This window comes from Neolamprologus brichardi, chromosome 7, assembly GCF_056152115.1.
Source record: "Neolamprologus brichardi isolate AB-2024 chromosome 7, ASM5615211v1, whole genome shotgun sequence".
Taxonomy (NCBI): domain Eukaryota; kingdom Metazoa; phylum Chordata; class Actinopteri; order Cichliformes; family Cichlidae; genus Neolamprologus; species Neolamprologus brichardi.
The window spans coordinates 32,773,307-32,796,141 of NC_142110.1; the positions used below are offsets into that span (position 1 = coordinate 32,773,307).

At 41.2% G+C, this 22,835-nt stretch overlaps 1 protein-coding gene across 2 annotated transcripts in view; it reads right to left on the reverse strand.

The window, feature by feature from the left end:
- The window catches only part of LOC102787012 (ephrin-A5b-like), an 87,491-nt gene extending 64,878 nt beyond the window's left edge, over nt 1-22,613 (reverse strand). For both annotated transcript variants that reach the window (XM_035913251.2, XM_006803468.2), the window contains exon 1: nt 21,726-22,613. In XM_035913251.2, coding sequence (XP_035769144.1) covers nt 21,726-21,850 — 125 coding nt within the window. In that variant the 5' untranslated portion in view covers nt 21,851-22,613. The remainder of the gene's footprint in view (nt 1-21,725) is intronic.
- Nucleotides 22,614-22,835: the final 222 nt, after the last annotated feature.

Below are 22,835 nucleotides of genomic sequence, written 5' to 3' on the forward strand. Positions count from 1 at the left end.
CACATGGTTAGCAGTAGGTACCACAAAAACAGCAGTGGCTGCAGTGAATCCAGACATGCTCACAAAAAGGACGGGATGAGTTTGGACACATGCCGTGCATCCGGAGGGTCACACACTCTTTATATTCAGCCATGTATTTTAAAATTTACTGCACGCTTCTATGTCGACCAATTTAAAAAAAAAATAGCCTTTTGAAATCGGATTCTTCTTCTTGATGCACCCTGTAAAACACAAAGTGAGGGTTGCATGACTTTCAGTATCTGAGAAAAGGAACTTGGAAACAAGCTTATCCACTTTTGGGGCTCATTAAAGTGTTTAACAGTTTTAAACACCCACCATTAACATATTTGTGTGTTTAGCTCATCGGATCAACAGAGGCTTGCGTTGGTTAATTCAAGGCTATGATAATGACCAAACATGAGCACGTCAGACTCTGCTGCCACTTGTTTATTTCCTTCTCTGGCTTTTTCCTCCATGCTCTGTCGCAGTCGGCACATGCTAAGTGTAGGCCAAGGCCAAACACCCACAGGGAGCGACCCTGTCCTCCACACCGTGCCTAACCCATGATGAGGGTTCTTTCTAACTCCCACTTAACCCTCACCGCACACTCAAATATGCTTCCCGCTGCCCAAAGACACGAAATAGACCAAATAAACATGCGAGACTGGTGAGGAAATGCGAATGAATGCTGAGATGAAGAGCAAAAATTTGTAAGGACGCAGAAGCCAAGCTGGCTGAAGCAATGTTGGCAATGTACCAACACACACACACACACACTTAGGTCTGCAGCAGAGCGAGGTGTCAGAGCCCGTTAGAGGCCTTTGGCTGGACGTAGCTCCAGAACAAGCTGGACAAAAGCGTTGCCTGTCTCCCCTCATTAAGTGATTTAAGATCCCGTGTTCTCCCGACTCCTTTCATCGCCGCCCAAAGTGCACACATTTAAAAAAAGCCCAACAAGAATGCCAGGGCCTGCTGACATGAATGGGGTGAAGAGAGGCAGGAAAGCCAAGTTCATGGCGGAGGACCAGGGTCTAAAGCTGCACTACGCTAGCCATGCCTATTAGCCTGCGTGCACATGCAGGGGGGACATGTAGCTTGAATAAACCGCGGTACGATCGCGGCTTGGCCCCCCGGGTGGGAAACAGCAGCGCCTTAATCCATTAACAGTTCTTCCTCCACTGAAGAAGCAACGTTTTTCCCATGAAGGTTTAGCTCTGTAGAAATGCGCCGTTTCCACATTCCTGGCTAAGAAGGCAGTGCTATATGGGGGAGGTGGGAGACGACGGAAAGATGGAGGTGCTGCATGGAACGTCGAAACTGCTTCCAAAATCAACCTTATGTGAGCGCTGGTTTGGTTGAGTCGTGTCATAATTATGAGTGATTAAAGCTGGCGATCATATATCACACAGTTAGTGGGATTTTCTATGAAAACTCCATTACAGCCTCAGATCCGGGCAGGATCTGCCAAAGCTTTTAGCAGCTGTTGCAGAAACATTACCATCTTTGGTGCATTTTTACACCTTAAAATTTTAAAGGGTTTCGTAAAAACTAAACATTGAATACGTTAAGAAGCTGCAGATTGCAGTGAAGGATTTGGCATCAGCAGAAATTTTAAAGGGAAAAAAATCATGGAGTAAAGCAAAAGATTTTAGCAGCTGTGGCAAAATCGTAAATCATTTAAGGTAATTTTTTAATCTGTTTTTGTTTTGCAAAAGTTGTCTAGGAAAAAAGTATTGTAGCTTCAGGAAATTTCCATAAAATAAGTGTTGTCAAAATCTTGAATAAGCCAACATTAGCGTCCAAAAAGCTCCCTCATATTTGTTTACAGTTTAATAATTTGGTTTATCAAACCGTAAAAGCTGATTACATTGTTTTTTCAGGATATTCTAAAAATGAGACAATTTCTCGTCTAGAGTCTAAAGTATTAGGAGATAGTTTTTTCTGTTATTAATGTCTAATGGTCATTTTGAAATGTAATAATCTTTGGTTGCTCGTTGAGAATTTTACTGTTTCTGGCCTCATTAAAACTAAATGATTCCAATTTTACCCATTAACTTTATCAAATTTATTCTGAAGTGTGTTTTTGAATAAAACACATGGAAATTGTTGTTTTTCAAAAAATGATGGCAGATTGCCTAACCAGAAAAAAGAAATATGGTGGGATTCTCTTCAGGAAATACACTCTCTAACCACTTTGTCAGACACACCTGTTAGGTATACTGCTTGTTAACCCAAATGTACTGGAAAATCACAATAACTCAGTGCATTCTGGCATCCAGACAGGGTCAATATGACCTGCTAAAGTTCAACCTGAGCATCAGAATCAGGAAGAAAAATTAATTCAGTGACTTTGACCAGGGTGTTGTTGTTGGTGCCAGACAGGCTGGTCTGGTTATTTCAGAAACTCTGGATCTCCTGGTAATTTCCCACACAATGAACTCTGGAATTTTCAGGGGATGGGGAACAGTAACTCAAATAAAAACTTGTAATAACCAAGACATGCAGAAGAGCATCTCTGATTGCACAATATGTCAAACCTCAAAGTGGATGAGCTATAGCAGCAGAAGACCACACCGAGTCCAAATTCTGTCTGCTAGAAACAGGAAACCATAAACCAACCATGGAACAAGCGAGCATCGTTTAAATACCACGGCCTGAGTATTGTTGCTGACCACGTCCATCCCTTTGCAACTACAGTGTGATGACTTCAGCAGAGTAACGTACTGTCCCAAAGCTCAAATCATCTCAAACTTTACTCTACTAAAATGGGCTCCACAGTCATCCACCTTTAGGATACAGTGAAATGAGACTCACAGCTTGGTGTGATGCTGTTGTTATGAATATGGACCAAAGTCTCTGAGGAATGTTTCCATCATTGCACTGAAACTGCGCCACAGAGAGTGAAGGCAGCTCTGAAGGAAAAAACAGGGTCCAACCCACCACTAACAAAGTGTACTTAAAAAAGTGGCCACTAAGTGTAGTTATTTTTTTTCCACTTTAACAAAACAAGCATTTCAAGGTGTTCCCCCAAAAAAGAAGTTTTTGTATTTGTGTATGCTTATGGCATTCAGATATACACACACACACGGATATAAACATACCACACACAGCTTTAAGTAACACCTGAAAGGCAGCAGGCTCCTGTGGGTCATTATGTCATCTGGTAGCATTCAGATTGTAGCTTTGAGAACGCCTCTTCAGATCCACCACCGTACAGGATCTGCACTTAAGAAACTTTCTGCAGCCACTTTGATGAAGAGAGGACTGTGTTTGAAGCTGGTCGACTTTCTGAGAGATGTGACGAGGAGAGGAGAGCCCCTAACTGAGGAGACATCAAGAAACCTATAATTCCACCTTATCTGGTACTGCACAGCACTGCAGCACAGAGAAAGTGAAAAGGAAAAAAGATGTCTGTTAAAAGAGAGAGCCTAATTGGAGAGTGGCTGTGGTCTGAAGTGGTCAGTGTACGGAGAAGGCAGAAAATGAACACCCCCCCCATATCCCCCCCAAAAAGATGCTGTGAGCAGCCAAAGTCCAATTAGTGTGGTATATGATGTGGGATCCAAACATTTGTTTACAAAAGGCAGGATTTTTTTCCGTAGCTCTCACTCTCAGAGACGAGGGACCCCGGTCGGATTCCATGGCGGCTCCACAACAGAGTGGGTGTGGCTACACCACACAAACCTCTGGGCCTTTTCACATTACACTGCGCAACCATGAGGTCAGAGGAAGGCTCTTTCTTCCTTGGCACAAAGGAGTGATTTTTCACTCGCCCCGTGAGAACAGCAGGGAATAATGAACTCTCGGGCCCCTGGTATCACGTTCGGTTTCACACGCGTCAACTCCATTCTGGAGCGGAACAAAAGGGCAGTAGGAGAAACATTTGTGGGGAGGGAACAGTGTGCCCGGGGCATGCCATGCAGGGTGAGTTTGATGCATTTTAATGGCAATATAACCCATGCGATTAGGGGGAAATTGTTTCTTAATACATATGTGCCAAGTGTTCCTTATGGCAGGATCTGATATTTTTGCAGCTGATCCTGCAGCGTGTGGCAGAAATGACAGGAAAATCAGAGCTGCACTAGCCTGAGCCGCTGTCCACCCTTTGTCCACATTATGCTTTGAGCAAATGTCTGGGTCTAACCGGGTTGTGACTTGACTCTACCAGATGGGAGGGGAGTCTGCAAATCTTTGGATTAAAGACTTCACAGTCTGGAATCAAAGCCTAGCTTCAAACTGAATCATCTTGGAAATTAGGATCAGTTTCACTCAAAAAAAGAACTTTAAGAAATTAAATTTCAGCAGAAGTCCAGATGCTTTTAACTGTTATTTTAGTGTACACTTACCGCAAAATAGAATAACAGTTTTTAGCATAAAAACACAACCCGCTGTGCTGTATAGCAGGCAAGCTTTACAGTATAATACTGCCAGCTGTTTGGTTACCATTATATTGCCATTTGAGTGTTTCTATAGTAATCCTATAGTAATGTCTGTGTGAAAGATAAATGAATGTCCTTACCTCATACCGCGAATTCAGTCTGATCTTTCATGGGCATGGAAAGATGAGCATTGTCACCGTTCCCCTACAGCTACAGGAATGCTGCTGTATTAACCATCGTAGCAAATACTGTGGCATTACATGATTGAGCAGTACAAGGGTCTTGGTAATACTCGCACATTTATTAGCTAAATCATAAGACTTTAGTCGGCCATATTACACATCCACAAAAATCATTACAACACCTCTAAACGATCCTCTTTTAACGAACTTTCATCAAAACAAATGCCGTATTGTATCGTAAATGGTCATTTAAATTTCCTAAAAGAATCAGCATTTATATCGTATTCGACTATAATAGCGTAGAACCAGACATTAGTGTACAAACAGTCCATGCGTAACAAATATTTTATTACTTTAGTCCATTCATTACACGATTAAAAAATAAAGGAGCTAAATTATCTTCCAAATCGAGAGAGAAAAATTATTAGCGCTATCAGCCACATGCTAGTCTATTTACTCCATGTTATTGCTGCGGAATGAAAAGGAAAATGGGAAGTTTTTAAAGGTATAAATGTTTTGGAAACAATGAAGTGATGCTACTTGAACATGTAGTGTTTTCTGACACGTTTCCCTGAAAGACTGGTACAAGAAATCTTATTTTTGTGGAGTAATTCTACTTTAACATCTTCTAAAACATCCATCTCGTTGCACTTTGTTTTTTTAATTTTCCTTCAGTGTCTGCTTTCCAGAAAGAGAGGCTCCTCAGGTTCCTCACCTGCTTGACTGTATATAAATGAAAGTGTCTAAATGTGAAAGCAGACTCTCCCGAAATGGAAAGTATCCCCCAAAACACACATTTAATCAGTGAGGCAGAAGTCAATCCCTGCCACTCTAGCTATAAGAGACTCGGTACGTACAAGCACGAGCACCCTGCTCTGTGTCATCTGCTCGCTAAACTAGAAAGCATTTGGGCAAGGCCAGACGGATTAGGCTGCAGTTACTCTGACATGAAAAGCTGCTCTTAATTCGAAAGCTCTCATGGCTGATTAATCACAAATTATGATCAAACAGCTGACTTACAGGATAAACATATGACATCCTGCACACAAGTCTGCGTCTGCATCCGTGTGTGTGTGTTTTCCTCTGTGTGCAGACATGCATGGCCTTTGAGTGTGTGTAAAAGTCTCCCCAAAGTCTGCACACTCATTTTCCACAGCAGATTAAATGTGTGTCTGCAGCCACAGAGCACACCGCCAAATTAAAGTCCCCAATGCGCTGACTTTCATCTGTGCAGCACCTGAACTTCTTCTTACAGGATCACAACCAAAGCAATTTGCTCTGAGGATCTGGTCACAAAACTGCTCCAGATTTGGACTAAGGCTTAAAACATTTGTGTTTTCAGCAAGTTGATACTGTGCTGAAATATGCAAAAAGCAAAGAGAAAAAAAAAAAGCTGAGGAAAATATTTTTTAAATAACCTCAAGCTTTAACAAATGTCCACTGGGTGTGTGCTGCACACATGGAGGAAGGGACTTCAGCTCAATCCTGGCCGAGAGCTGAGGAGTTAGCAGAGCAGCCAGGGGTAAAAGTGGATTCTTCCTTTTTTTATACGGTAGAACAAAGCTGTCAAGTCTGAGAAGGTTTAATTGCCCTTCTCATTTCTGATAGCAGAGCAGCAACAGCTGGACAGCAGGGTTAGCCAATACAAAAGCCCTAAATGTACTAAAAATCTGAACTGTTGTCTTGTTTTTGTTTTTTTAGCGCGGCTTTGCTGTTAATCCTCATATATTTTTATGATGTATGCTTGATTGGTTTACGACATGCTAGCTTAGAAGAGTTCCTACAAAAAAAGAAAAAAAATTGGGAATGAGGCCCAAATTTTATTGATATTGCTTTACAACATCTTTCTGCTGCTTTACTGTGAGCTTGTATAAATGGCAAATTAAATTAAACATATTTTGGAGTGTAAATAAAAACTAAAGCTCTACAAAGCCTAGGATTTTTACAAATTCTAAAATGATGCTAAACACATTTTTGGTCAAAATCACCAAAATGTGAATATGAAGAGAAAATAACATCAATCTACATGGTCAGTTTCTAAGTTTAGCAACATATTTACACAATTATATGAAAATGTGTTAGTTTCACGCATGCACAGATTCACGTGCATTTCAGTATTTTACTAAACAACATTTTCATATTATACATGCAAATTCTACAGGGATACAGCACCTGTTTTGTAGGGACTTAACAACTTTTTCAATTATAATAAATACTTTTGGAAAACCAAAAAGACATTTTGGGATCATGACAAACACAATACAAGACTTAGAAAGCTGTTCCAGCTACTTTTGAGCAAAAGCTAGCTAACAGAGAGAAAAATTTTCTATTGTGATTTGGCGCTATATAAATAAAATTGAATTGAATTGAATTATATATTTATTGAATTTTAAATTTTTTATCTAACTTTTTTTCCATCGAAGTTCTGTGACGTCTGACATATTTTAAGATTTGGACAGCAAAGCTGGGAGACAGCATACATTTTCAATATTAGAGTTTGTGTTTCTAAAACGGGGTCCTCACATACCTACTATTACCATGCACTGATTTAACCCTGACCTATACAAAGGCAGTTTCTCTAATAAAGTCATATTGCAGCTGCGCGTTAGTATTTTGCAAATTCGGTTTTGTCGTCATTCATTTTGGATTCTCATTAAAAAGCAAAGTGAGAAATAAAAATCAGAGTAAGTAAGGATGTGTGGAAGCAAAAAAAGCAAACTCAGCTCCCTGTAACCATCTAACATTTCTATCACGTCATGGGCACTGCAACAGTGTGTATGTGTGCCACAGTACATAGTAACCATACAGTTTACATCTCCCAGAAAGCAGCAGGCTTCTGCAGCATGGATTCAACATGCTGCATTAAGAGCTTTGCTCCCTTCAGGCTACAGTAATTCTGGGTTATTTCTACCCTGGTGTATCTGGCACAGTTCTGGTTATCAGTGCTCTGCGGGCCAATGAAAGCACAGCTGGTCCATGGCTCATTGGCTGCTGAGGGGTTATGATTTAATCCTGATTGGTGACTTTCTACAAGAACACACCCAGTTTTTTTTCCTTATGGGTGCAGCGGTGGGGGTATCAGGGAAGGTGGTGGTGGGGTGCTTGGATCAAATTTGCATTTTACCCATTTTCACTCTAGTATGGAGGGTTTTAACCTAATTTTGAACATTTTGAAGGTTTTTAACGACATGGACGCAATATCGCCAGATTGTTAAAAAAGACTTCTCAGCTGGGGCTTTGGCCTCGCAAGTTGATTTGATTTAACCCGAAATAACAATTAACATCATTATAACAAAGTTGACGCAAACTTTCCGCCCACACAGAATCAAAAATTTCTTTGCAGTGATTTCAAATAATCGCTAAATAATAGCTACTAATTGGAAAAGTCAAGAAGTGTGTCGTGCTGCACCACAGCACCACATCTCCCACTACACTGCTGGGTTGCTGGGCAAAATTTAGAATGGGCCTGCCTCCATACAGGAGTGGATTGGTGGATGGTAAATGTGTGTGACGTCTTAGCCGGCGTGTTTCTCTAACCCCCCTGTGTATCGCGTGTCTAGACCTCACCAGCACTACTTCTGGAAAGACCATGTGACCCAAAGAAGCAGTCACAGGACTTCGACACCCATACATCAAGTCCATTTTCCCCCCCATCCTCTTCTTCTTCAATCAATTCTTTCCTTTTATTCCAGCCAGTTATCACAGAGGTTCAAAATAAGTGAAATTGAGGTAAAGCGACAGAAGGGGAAACCAGCGCCAACGAGACGTGGCGGCATTAAGGCGAGGTTCCTTCCAAATCCAGTTCGCCTTTGAAAAATGATCAAAGAAATTTTTTTTTCCCCATAATTTAGGCTAAGCAGTCATAAGATTTAAACATCTGAATGCTTTATTGAAAGATTAAAAAACATTTGACATTTGAATGAAAATTTAAAACATAAATGGAGGCTTGCATTGACTACATTTTTGTTTTAACATTTTTTCATGATATAAAAAATGTTCCAGAATTATTAAAATCTTTGACTTTAACATTACATTTAATTTCTTTCTAATTTTATTATTTAAATCAAGTTTACAGCACCATACTGTCATAAGTCACAGTAAAAGTCTAAGACAACTAGTAAACTACAAACTTACATATCAATGCTAAAGACTGTTTTGAAATGCTATTTATGTGTGCTAAAAATAATAAAACTAATAATCTTTAAAACTTATTTTGACACACCTTGTATAATAAATATATATGTATACATATGAACTATGAATTGAGTTTCAGAGAAAAATATGAACTTCAATTCTTTTTAATAAAAATACATGTATGTTGATATAAATTGTACTTTTTTACATATTTTATTTACAAATGTATAACTGTTTTTTGTTTGACTATGTAAAAGACATATGAAGACATATGATCATATTTATTGTAGATGCAAGTACAGTTATTAATATAGTTTTGTACATTTACTTAAAGTTGCTGATTCAGCTCCTAAACTATACATTTAACGAAAAAAAACATTTTTAACTTCTCTTCCCTGTAACAAATATATAACACCTGACATAAAAAAAAGAAAAAAAATGACATCCTTCTGTGATTTTTATTCCACAACATCGAGTTGTATTTTTTTTTTTTTGTTTTTTTTAAGTACGTTGATGTAAAGAAAAAATAATTAGTGAACTTTTGGTGACCAGGCTTTTGAAACTTACAGAAGTGCACTAAAACTTAATAGTCACCTCCGTCCAGAGACAGAAATATGAGTACTGAGCCATAAAGACTTCTGATGGAAACCTAAGCAGCCGGCACATTCAGGAAACAAATAAAACATCTTTATGAGCGAGATTTTATGATCTTAATAGGCACACTCCCGGTCCAGTGGCCTCTAAGTGCTCCGCTGGACAGGTCTGTGTTTCAGAGCCGACTTCAGCCACCGGCTACTGTCTGCAGAGCCACACGCAAAAACTCTGCACAACTTACTGTTTTTATTACGCTGCCTGCTGGATAATTAAAAAAAACACTTTCTATGCCTGTAGAAGCTGCAATAAATTCCCATTAGCTGTGAGCGATTTTGCACTTTAAAACACTGCATAAGAGACTAATTCAAACACAACAAACTCAGTATATGTAGGAATCATACGGTCTGAGTAAGAGAAACTAGTTCCATGAAAGGTTTTATAGAAAATCGGTGGTTTGGCTGTGCTTATTAAACTGCAATAATCAACATATTTCCACTTAGTTCACTCTAATCCTATATTTTCTTTTTAAAGCAGTAATTTTTCAGCAAAAGCAGTGATTAATGTTTAAGTATTTTTAACGTTGGGGAATTTTCTTGACTTAATCTGTTCATTCCATCATTCCAATTCCCTGAAACTTTAAAAAACCCTCATCAAAAACAGCTACATTTTCATGTATGCAAGGGTAAAATTAGAGTGATTTATGTGCTGGATTAAATCAAGTATTAACTCATGACTACCTTTGTAAATTGAATATTTGTAGCTTTTATTTAAGTCTGAACGTAATTTCTTTCTCCAAGAAATTAAAGAAAACTTTTTGTGAGTGTTTTTAATATTCAGTTTATTTATCCCTTTACTTTCCTGTTGGTCTAATAACTATTTGACGTTAAACCGCAGTGAAACTTTAGCCGTCTCCTCGCCTGTTCTTTAAGCCTTTCCTCAGAGTCTTTGATGTCGGATGTGGCAGGTTATCTGTGACCTTGTCCCTTTTGTTAAACAGACAATGCGGCTTGTTGGGCCATTAGTTTTTCTTTGTAGGTGCTCGTCTAGGTGTGATATCCACCCTGTCCCTGCTGATCCCGCAGTCGACCTAAAGAAATGCACTACGGGGACAAAGAAAGCCTTCTGGGGCCAAAAATACCCCAAAGTTATTTACTGCATTCCAAACCAATCAGAGTAGAACTACCACTAAATTTATCTTAGCTAAACATCGTCAAGTTGAAGATTAAAACCAGTGCATAAGAGGGGTAATAACAGCTGATAACAGCTTCTTGTGTGATTCATGAGAACGTAGTACTCCGCTCCAGCGGAGACGTCTCATTGGCAGGAAAGAGGAAAGCAGCGATTGGCTGAGACGGTGACATAGGCTGTGTCGACTCAGCGCTGGGACCTGTTACGCCAGATGCCCTCCTCTCGTCCCCTGCAATGTTTGCAGCCCCACGCACGCGATCCCTCGCTCCGCTTGGCTGCACCCTCTCATCGCATTACTTCTGCTATTCTAACTCCTCCATCAATTATGCACTAGAATAACTCAGAGCCCTGATGGAGCCAAGACATAAAAGAGGATCATCAGTGCGAGCGCTCGCAGCGTCTGCCCGCGTGTTCCCACCGTGCTGCTGCCATTGCTGCGACCAGTGATATGAGCCAAGGTACCAGCTCATGTAAGGGCAGCTGTGGCGGCGCACACCGAAGGGTTCGTGCAAAAATCAAATGCAGCATGTACGCTCAGCATTGTGTTAGTGGGTCAATCAGAAGCAGCATGAACAACAAGGTGAAAAAGCTGAATTTTGAGATGCTAAACTTTTCCTGCCCTCATTGTTGAACTAGCTTCTTTCTAACTGGACTTGAATTTTGATTCATTTGAGGCTGGTGTGCTCGAAAAAGCCTCGAGAAATCAAAACTACACTAGAAGCCACGTCATTTTCCAAGATTTGTTTAATCTGGTTTCATTTCAGTGCACATGTCGAGTCTTTTTGACTCTTTTTAAGGGCGGGAAAAGTTGCAGTTGTCTCGTTCAGTGTTTCATGCTAATTTTGATAGTTACTCTGCTGCTTTTAGCCTTTATCTATTTTCTTTTAAAGTTTAAGCTCCAGACGTATAATAAACATTTTTATCTCCGGTAATACAAAAATTCTATTTGTCAAATAATTTCCCTCCATAACCGAGTCCAAAAAACCTGAATTATCTTCAGAGAAGTGAAAATTAATTTTGGCAACGCAGAAAAAAATCTCATTTTCACCAGACGTCAGAGCCAAACTTTTAAAATATTCTTGAAAAAAGGAATCGTTTAAAATATTCTCGGGGGGGGGGAAAAAAAACAAGGAATATTTTAAAAGATTCTTTGCGCTCGATTGAAGAAAACCTGACTTTAAGGACTCAGTTGGAGGCGTAAAATACGCCAGGATCAGTAGTGTGGAATGAGAAAACATCAGAAACTGCTCGTGTGATAGCCCGGGATTCGTAACCTACTTTTTTTTTCCCTGAAACAAAATGGAGTCGAATTTGGAAAATGGCTGCCTGTGCTGCACCGCTCCGCCACACACCGCAGAGAAAAAGGCGAAGAGGAGGGGAAGTCAGTCAGCCACGTCTATGGAAAGTGTACAGATCTTGGCAGTCTGAGATTTCAATTAATGGCCCTGAAGTTCGAGCTGTACAATGATAAAATACCAAAAACAATTTAATCACAGTCATTCATCACCAAAGCAACAGAAGCCAGGAAAGGATTTGTGAAAAATAATAATTTTTTTTAAAAAAGGCCAACATCGTGTCGACCCTTCTGCTAAAGTCATGGCAGTCCTGACCTGGATTTCTCCTGGTTTGCGTGTGAAGGTTTGTCCAGGCTCTATCGTGAGATCACAAACAGCTTTTTTAATATTTCATGGGTCCCAAAGCACCAAGTCTGCCGAAATCCAACAGGAGGAAACACTTTTGAGTTTCAACAGGCCTGCGAGCCCCACAAAAGGTCCCGCAAAGCCACACCAAGTTCACTAAACAACACATGCAGATAAATAACAGTCAATATTTGTCACCGCAGGAGTCTGAAAATGGCTAAACAGCTAAAAAGCCTTCTCTGTTGTGGTATGAAAAAATCACAGCTCTTAACCAGCATCAGATAAACCCCCATACCAAAACGATTACATGAGACATTTGAACCCGAGAAACAAAAGCAATTAGGCAGCAGCAGAGTCTCCCACAAAAGCTTTTGGTTCATCAGGGATATTTTGGTTTGTCTTTGTGGCTAAAACCAACAAAAAAATATGCCTGTGGTACGTGAAGCTCTGAGAGCTTCATCGCTCTGTGAATCACACATGATTCAACAAACTGACTGGAACAGTAACACGCTCACACATCAGCTTTGTCTAATTTCTTCCAAGATACACAGAAAACCCAAAGTCAGCAGCCGTTTAAAATCAGGAAATATCGTCCCATTGAGGAGGTACGCATACTTTTCGTTTCAGGCCTCCCTCCAAAAGCCGCACTGACCCAAATTTAGTTCCAGAAACACTGACTTGGAGGTTTGGCCCCTGCTGTCAAAATGATCACATTTGCTTTTCATCAAGCATATATCTGAAGCCAGTTTAGGTTTCAGATGTAATTGTGTATGATTTGAATCCACCGAAGTGCCAATTTTCTCATTACATCCATTTGTCTTAAACCAGAGGAGACAGCAAAACCTTTTCTTTGCTGAGTCAGAAAAAAACTACAGAAAATCAAACTTTTATCCTCATCACTCTAAAAAAAAAAAAGCTCAAGGAGACTAATTCGCTTTTAAATAATCCAAACATGTCAAAGAAAACTTTTCCACCTGATTCATTTACTTAGTAAAATACACCTTTAACTTCATTAAAGCAAAAATTTATCACTGTTGTCAAGTCATTTTATCAGTCGTAACTCCTGAAAAGTCCCAGTTAAGCAACTTCATTTGAACTTTTGTTTCCAGCACTTTTCTTTTTCTTACTTTCTGGTAAGAAACAACACAGAGTGAGGCCAAAAAATGCATTACAATCAAGAAAAATGGATTAAAGTTGACTGGCACTGCGTTTGCATGAGGTAATCTGGCTCAATAATTCACACAGTACCCACACATTTTCCTCCAAAACTGATGATTTTAGTGTGAACGGTGGCACACGATTTAAGAAACAATCGGAACGCATGTCTCGACAGTTTTTGGAGTCCAGAAAGGGACGCCAGGATGGCTGAGCAACCACCCTGCCATCTTTGATATTAAGTGATGCCCTGCAAACAGCGGCAGCCGTGCCCAGTCTGTTAGCAGCTTAGTGGCTCTTAGGACTTTTTTGGAGGCACTTTTTTGAAGCTTTACTGCAGTCATTAGGAGTTAAGACTGATTAATGTGAATGGTCAGGCAGGGCCTGGCTTTCTGAGGGAAGAACAGAGAGGGGTGAAGGGTCTCACAGGAAGTGTTTTGTGTCTCCACACAAAGGGGAGGCTGACCTCTTAAGCCCCTTAGAGCCTCTTTGCTAATACCCTCACCGGTGCCTACAAAGACACAGGGGATGCCATTTCACCACTCACATTTAAAGAGCACACACACACACACAACACACAAAAAAGGCCCGCTAAGATTAAAACGGCAGAAAAGTGAAGCTCTGTGCAGTGGAGTGAGACGGTGTGAGATCAGGCCTGAAGAGTCTCCCACTAACACAGTGACTGTCACGCATATCAAACGCAAGAAGCCAAACTCTCACAGTATCTGATCTGAACTCTTATGGATCTTATCGAGGATCTGCTAAGTCACAGTTAAAGTTTTATTTCTTAAACACAAAGGGCAAAAATCTGAAAAAAAAAAAAAAAAAAAAAAAAAAATATATATATATATATATATACACACACACACACACACATATATATATATATATATATATATATATATATATATATATATATATATATATATATTACAACCGGTTCCCTGAAACAAATTGGTATTTTTCACATTTTACATTCTTTCTGGTTCATCTTTAATCACAACTCTTAAAAATCAGCTACAAAAATCTAATTGTACCGATTTAGACATGATTTATTGATCCTTACTAGAGTCTGGTCCTGTAATCTGCCTTTTCTTGGTCTAGATTCTGAGCAGATTTGCATGATTGACAGGACAATGTGTGAAAAGCTCTCGCTCATTCTTTACTTTCACTAGATCAAAAAACTTTTAATGGCATTTTGCCTTATTCGGGTTTCTTTTTCTAAAACTTGACACAAGTTTTGCTGCATAAGCGTTTTTCTACTTTCCACTTTTCCTAAACCGAAAGATGATATTTACCGTGTTCTGTCTTTTTTCAACTTGCACTCACTTTTACTGAATTCCTTACAAAACTGATGCATGTTGATGCAAAGTATACATTTTCAAATCTACAGTAAGCACATTTTTCTATATGTCAAGAGCCACTATAAACTCTAGCATCGCCTTTTTAGTCTATTTCAAGAAACCTAAAAGTGCAACAAACTGTCTTTTTTCTTCATTCATGCAAATTAACAAGCATAATATCGACATTCACATACATTTTACATGTGTGTGAATTTTTAGTTATGCTGCAAGGGCAGATTTTTTCACTTTATAAAATTCAAGAACTGGGTAGTTTTTCTTTCCTCTATGATTTTAATTGAACTATTTTGATCTTTTTCAAGAAAGAATGATTTGAGAGAATTTGTAGTAAAAGTAACTCACACTGTACTATAAAACTATAAGGCCGTTTTTCTTTTAAACTTTTGTGAAAATACACTTTTAATGCTCTTGAGTGGCTTTTTTCTTCTTTCTTTCGAAACACTTGAAACGTTGATTTGTACTGAAAACAAGTTGAATTTATTGTGTTTGGCAGATGTTTTTCATTTTGGTATTTTTTGTAAATACTGAGCGTCAGAAAATTCTTACCACACGTTCTTTAAATCCAAGACGTGGTATTATTCTTTAAAAATGTCTTTTGATCATGTAAAGGAGATTTTTCATTATTATTTTACATGCAAAGACATTTTCAGGTTTCCTGGGGTGCTTTATTGGAGATTTAATGATTGATTTTAATCATTGTTGAATTATTCATAGCTTATTATTCTTTCAATATATCAATGTTTATCCCATAAAACCATCTAATCGTGTACCATGAAATTATACTTCTTAGGATTTTTTTTTTTTTTGCACTACTTTAGATTTTTCTGAAAATCTTTTGGAGAACTGCAGTAATTTAACACACAGTCATCTAGAGTACTATCAGCCTTTTCCCGTGCTTTGCTGAAATGAGGTTGTATTCAAATTTTGGTCAACAGATAATTTTTTCCACTAAGTGTGATTTTTCTCCAGCATTGATTCCTGAAAATTCTTAAAGTGAGCTGATTTCTCTTGCAATCTGTTTGGTGTTGTGCTGCTGCACTGTCAGCTGTTTTTTTGTTTTGTTTTTTTTTGCTCTCACGAATACGAAACTAAAACTATTTAGAATCGAAAAAGATGGAAAATCTGGCAATGAAAAACAAAAATGGCGAAGGAAAATGAGATGCATCGATATGTTGCTGTATCTACAGTGCATTCACTGTGCTGGACCTCAAAAGAGATACTGCTGTAAACCAGTAAACCCACTACACAAGCTTTAGTCACTGCTTCCTGTCAATCACTCCCTGGCAGCCTGGGGCCGTGCCCTTATTAAGGCTGATTTATGGTCCCATGCTGATGACAGTGTGTAAGAATTGTGGGAGTTGAACCAACAACAGAAGCGATGGAGACACATTTGTGGTCGTTCCTACAAAAGGCCAACAGCTAGTCACCCATTAGCAGTGACCACGCTCAGGCTGAAAGATTGGCTTAAACCATAACCCTTTTTGCAGTTGTCTATATTTCCAGGCATTCCACATATTTATGAAACAGCCCCCAAGTGGCAACAGACTACTATAACAGGTAGATGTATATATGCAAAGCTCCGCGTAGCACCAGCACAATACCATGAGGGAGTCTTTAGTCAGAGCATAAAGGGAGGATTGAGGCAGCTTCACTCTCCAGGCAGTCACAGACGGCATGTAGATTGACGGGTCTCCGCAGGAAAGCTTTTCCCCTCTTTGCAGAAAACTGAGACTATAAAGCTCCCGGTTTAATTGACCCGAAGGTTCAGCCTTCCTGAAGTACATTCTGTAAGGTACTACTGATTAAAGTACACAGAGTGGTAGGAAACGGACATATGAGAAGTTGAATATGGGAGATTTCTTATCTGAGATTTGACGCTCTTTCATTTCATGCACTGAGAGACTGAAGTGCTGCGAGCGGGCTTAATGCTTCTGCACTCTGTAATAAAATGGAAGGTAAACCTCAGATAAGATGCCTCTCGTGCTCAGTTTATTGACAGTTTCTGAAGCCCCCGGTGCAGGAAATCACATTTGCTCTGCTCTCTTTGATGCCTTTTGAGACTGATACTTCCTCAGGGTGGAAACACTGGTTCTGACCCCACCCTGGGATGCCGCGGCCTGGACACTGTTCCCCTGCTGTAGCCTCTGGCCTCTTATGTGTAAGTTTCTCCGTAGAAACCCCCTGCCCCACCTTAGATAGCACACGCACACTCTTCACTTCCACCTCTCCCTCTCCCGTCTCCTCCTCCTCCTCTCTGTCTCTGCATAGCTAAAAAGCCGGCTATGGGCTGCTGAGTACGAGTGGAACAATAGCGGCCTTTCAGGCGTTCTGTGCCAGCGCTGGGAGAGGACTACGGTCCTGAGACCCAGTCAATATTTGGACGTGGTTGCCTTTTTGTGTCCGTTTTTAATCCAAGCGGAACCAAGCAGCAGGGAGCCGGGAAAAGGCTGAGAGGGGAAAGTGAGGGTAAACACTGGGAACAATGCAAATGGGGCAACTCACAATGCCACTGGGAAACTATCACAACATCAGCTCGCCACCAAGTGAAAAATGGAGTATTGTTTCTTTAAGTGGAGATTAAAAAGAGAGCGGTGTAGGAAAAACAAATATCGGAGGTCATTCTGCCATGAGGAGAACTGTGCACGCGGAGGGTTTCACTGCAAACGGCCAATCATCAGAGAGGTCTTTTAAGTGAACACTTAAACATGAAAATAGGCCACTGAAAAGATTCTTTGACTATCTTATGGAGAAATATGTTGCATCTGCTGCGGAAAGCTTTGGATGAGCATTATCAAGGATTAAAGGAAACCCCTGGGGTGACAGTGCTCCCCCTGAATGCTGGAATCCCTCTCTGCCCAGCTGTCAGGTCGTTAGTCCCACCCAATGAGGTTCTTTGATGACGAGGGGTATCAGTTTCCATGGCATCGGAGACACAAACAGCTTGGGAGATTAGGGTCGGAACTCAGCTCTGATTCTCAGTTGATCCCACCTATCAGCAACAAATAAACACCTTGGGCGAAGGCAACGCCTGCATGCAGACCATATGGACCCGGGTGGGCTTTAATGAAGCAGCTAAATAGCTGGTGAGCAGGGAATTCGCTAATAGCTCCTTGTCAGTGCAGCACTAAATACCCAACTCGTTCACTTTATTCCATCATTTGGTTACTGACACAGCCGGCTAAGCTGACAAGGAACATCTGTGGCTCATTTTTCTTACATGAGTGTTTCCACAAGGAAAAGCTGCAGTTTTTGTTTTCCAGGTTTCTTACCTTGACTGGGCTGTTTTTACCCTGCTGTTACTTTTTTAATAAACGCTTCATATGTTACATTTATGAGGATGGATCACACTAGGTGAACATTTAATAATATAATCTCATAAAATTTATTGAGGGCCTGTAAGCCACAACTGGATTTATTGCTAGTTTTCACATCATACTTCATATAGTTATTACTAAAGGTGGTCTCCATACTGTTATGAGCATTAAAACCTTCACAGGAAAACACTTTATAAGGTAGGATAGACGTTAAATTAATAGTAATAGATAAGTTATTAATGCTTTATTACTTTGACATTAACAATATTTGTTGGCACTCCAAGATCTGCTCAACTAAACATTTAAAGTTATTTCTTAAACATTTGGTACAACTTTTTAAAGCAGATTGCAGCAGCAGTTAACCGTAATACCTGAAAATACACCAACAACATTTCAAAAACTTTTTTTATTTTTGATCATATGTTTCTCTCCTTCTAAATGAGAGGTTCTCAGTGTTTTTGGGGGCCAGAGACTTCTTACAGAGGAGAAAATCTTCCAAGGAACCCCAGAATAATCCCAACGCAGATTTAAGTGGCTGAGGCTCAGCATCACTTGACGATGTGGACTCACTCAAATGGATCTTCATGCTCGCAGCTGGCTAGCTGGCTAAAACGCCGCTCTACGGAGCAGCAGGAATGGTCCGTTACACCCTGAGAGAAGCGGATAGTCTCATGATATCATGTGTCACAACCATAGGAGAGTTTCAACTGGCCCAAAAGATAACGTAATGGACACAATATGCCTGTTTTACTGGCTTTAATGCACTAATATACTAATAGTAATGGATCACTTTGCAGAAACAAGGTCCTAAAACGCCCCGAGGTGTGTTATTATGAATATTAGTGCATCTGTAAATCTCACTAAATCTTCCATCAGGGTTGGGCTGTAAATGTGAATAGCAGAAAAATATTTTGCAACCCGAGAACACAAAAGTTTGTCTGCAAAATTGCTTTCTACACATCTGTCAATACACATAATTCCTTTAATAAACTCATATTTTATGAACAATTTATTAAGTACACAGTTCTTATAAACCTTCTCAAACGGCACGGCCACCACACAGACAATATCTGACCTAAGAGGAGGCACACACTCTTTGCAGATTTATGTAAAACACCAGCATTTTTAAAGTTTATATCCAAATTAGCTGCTTTCCAAAGCAGCATAGCAGCCAAGTGCGTCACGGCTAACACCCCCTTAAACTAATGGGACCGATTTTTCCTGTCTCCTCCAGCCTCTACACCAGACAGATTTAGCTGACAATAATCTGAAGTCTTTTTAGTTCTTTTTGAGGGATTTAACATTTAAAAAAATAACTATAAGTCATTATATCAATTATGTGTGAGCTGTTTCTTTTTAACAAGTCTCCCTGATACTGGAGTTCTCTTTAATTTCATTAAGTAGCTTATACAAGCACAGCGACTTGCTGTCACCGACTGTGAAAGCTTTTCAAACTCCAGGCAAGGCTGAGCCATCCTGAGGGCTGTAAATCCCTCCACCGCCGCTCCAAGTCCCGCTCATCTGAGCCTAATCAGCACCGAGCATCAGCGCAGGAAGATTGTTCCCCAAGATGAAAGCAAGGCAAACACGAACGCAACGTTTATCGAAATTACAAAAAAGGGCTCCTTGCAGCTCCTCTGAAACAATGGAAAAAACATGAAAATGTCAAAGCATTTCCATTTTTCACGACTCACTTCCCATTTCAATTCCAGAGCTCCTGTAGGGCATTTCATGAATGGCTGAGTATGGACTGCTGCTCCGGATGCCATTTTTCCTCACTTTGGTCAAATATGCAGCAGAAACAGGAGAAGAGGGGGGTAAGAAAGCTCATCTGGAAGTTGGGACTGTACCGCAGCAGGTTCCCAGGACTCCAACACTGAGTATGGTTACATTAAACAGCAGGGATTCAGCACCCGCCAGCTTGTATGGAATACTCTTAAGTTCTGCTGCGGGTCAGGGGCCCCTGGGCTTTTTAGCCCTCTTTTACATTATACAGCAAGGGTCAGGTTTAGATTAAAGTCATGAATGAGAAAAGGAGACAGTCATTTAGAGTTACTCATTTATTTAGTCCCTATTCTGTCGAGACAAAGTCCAGGCAGGGTGCCGTGCTGGGCCCGTCATCGGGCCCCATGGCCAGCGGTACTGCCCTGGTTTTGACCCTGACAACGGTCCCCTCTGTGCTGCTTAACCCGCAACTTGCCTGGTTACTACCAAGTGTGTGACCTCAGCATGTGTGGATCTCTCACAAGACTGAGCGCCACGCTGTGCCTTGGCCGCTGCTGAAATACCCCTGTGTACCCGCTTATTGTCTGCCCCAGCATGGGCCAGGAGGAGGGCGGAGGGGACACTTGGATAAGGGGGTGGGGGGGAAGCATGGCAACCAAGGAACTAGACTTGGGAACTGGAAACTGCTTCAATGCCAAAAATGGAGGGAGGAGAGGACCTGCAGCCAGCGAGTGTGACAGAAGGCTGTTATCAGACTCAGATATATTTCTGTTAGCAGCAGAGCAAGAACTGCATCACCTCCTTTGATGTCACCGCTGCAGCATTTGCATTTCTATCATTAACATCCTGTCAGTTTAACTCCTCCGTAACACATACTTGCCCTCAGGGTGACCATTACAAAGACACACAAAGGCTCTTGATGTGTGTTTTGACTGTTGAAGCCCAGAAACCAGTTCCTGGCCCCTGAGCAAATGTTGATATAATATTCATTTATTGACTCATTCTGAAACTGCAGCCTGCTAATAAAGAAAGTATTCAAGCTGAAACAAAGTGACAAACACTCATCATATCACTATGTGCTCCGGTGCTGAAGGTGGAAAAGTGAAGCACTGAGTCACTGAGGGAGGGAGGCGCCCAGGAACAGGCAAGAGGAAGTTTCGGAGGAGAAATGTCACCTCAGGATCCAAGCAAAAGTTTCTGGGAGAAACCTCTCAAACAGGAAGCAAGAAACACATCAGATTACAATTTATCAGCTCTCTCGGGGCAAAGCGATAGTGCGATAGATCAATAACATTAACCCTAAGCTGACAGGGAATATCAGCAATCCCTCACAGGATGAGTCTCCATTTGGCACAAAAACGATCCTGTCATTTCTAATCGATGACAGCAGACTGCAAGCGGCTCAGCATTATTTTTAAAGCAGCACAGTAACGCATTCCCAGCAGCACTTGTAACACTTCTGCATTCAAATTTCCAGCCTGATAATGTTGAGCAAACAGTGAGCATTAATGGATAACAGCACGTAAATGACAGCCTGTGTAAAAACACCTTGTTGTTGAGGAGCTGTCACGGGGAGATTTATGCTGCTAAATGTGCACGGTTCATTACAAAGAAGACTCAGACATGAGGGACAATTAATCTTCAGTCAATGCAACAATCCATCAACAAGGACAACAATTATTAAGGTGAGTGAGGCAGCGAGCAATCTGCCAGGAAGATTTAAATCTGAAGATTTAAAGATGGTGGCACTTCAAAGGCAAATGTTACATCATGGATACAAACAGGTGTGATAACAGCTGAGCCATTAAATTATCAGTATTTAATGCTGGGTTCTTGCTTTGCTTCCTAAAGTGCATTACCTTCAGTTGCGCACACCTGTAATGCTACAAATGGAGCTGAGAGTGTAACCACCTCAACCGATCAATCAGCCTTTTGCACGGCTGCACACGGGGCAGCACACGGGGCAGCGCACAGGGCGCTCCTGCGGGGCACAGGGAGCCCCCTCTCCCCGCTCCGTGTCGCTGCGTCCCTGTGGGATAGCGGGATTACTTACTTGGGGTTGGTTCTGTTCCAGAAGACGGCGTAGCGGTCGGACACCACCTTGGAAGCAGGGTCCTGGCCGTACACGCACATCCCAATGATGAGGATGAGGAAGAGGATCATGTCCACCTGCGGCATAATTGCTGTGGAACTCCGATGAACTGAAAATTGGCCGAAAGTCCTTCTTGAATCAGGTTTAAAAGCTCTGATGTGTTCTGGTGGTGCCTTTGTGAATGACAGTCCACTTTTATTTCCTTAAAGATGGAGCTCTATTCTTCTGTACCTGGAGCTTAAACGCCGTCTTCTTCATTTAAAGCAGCAACTTGGGGTTTTAGCAGTCAGATCATTTCCTCGATCGGATCTACTTTAAGTCAAGAGACGCCACAAAATCACCGTTTCAGCCACGGCTCAACTCCGCACCGCGCAGCGAACAGTTTCTCCAACTCGCAGTGAACCAGTTCAAAACAGGAGGCAGCCCTGCGCAATCTACGCAGTACAGAAGAATTATATATGTGTGTGTGTGTGCGTGTCTTTTAGAATAAAAGAATCAGAGGGAAAGTGTTCCTGGTAGCACAGAGGTTTTAAAAAGAAAAAGCGCAGACACCTAGTCCCCGTGTCGCCGCTCTCGCCAGCTCGGGACCTCTCCTCTGGCTCCCCGTGGATCCAGCCACAACCACTCAAAGCAGCAGCTTGAGCTCCGGCTGAATCCGCAGCTGTCCGATCTCTCCTATCCAAGCGACCGAGAGCAACAGCACGAGATAACAAAGCTCTCGTGGAAACGCGCGCGGTCTTCAGGTTAAATGTCCCCCGACGAGCGGCTCCGCCACGTAACCGAGAGCGCGCCAGAAGCGGTGCGAAGCAAGTAAAAGCAGCGCCGTGTGGCTCCCGCTGCCATGCTCTCCCGGACCAACCCCCCCTTCTCCTCCTCTACCCCCCCCCCCCCCCCCCCCTCTCTCTCTCTCTCTCTCTCCTACTGGGCCAGCCGGGGAACACTGGAAAAAAATCTTGACAGTTGAGAGGCTAGAGCTCGGACTGTTCAGTCTTCTTGATTCTCTTTTCCCAGAAAAATAAGTCAAATAAAACCTGGATTCATCGGCTGTTTTTGCTTTGTTCCCACTTTTAA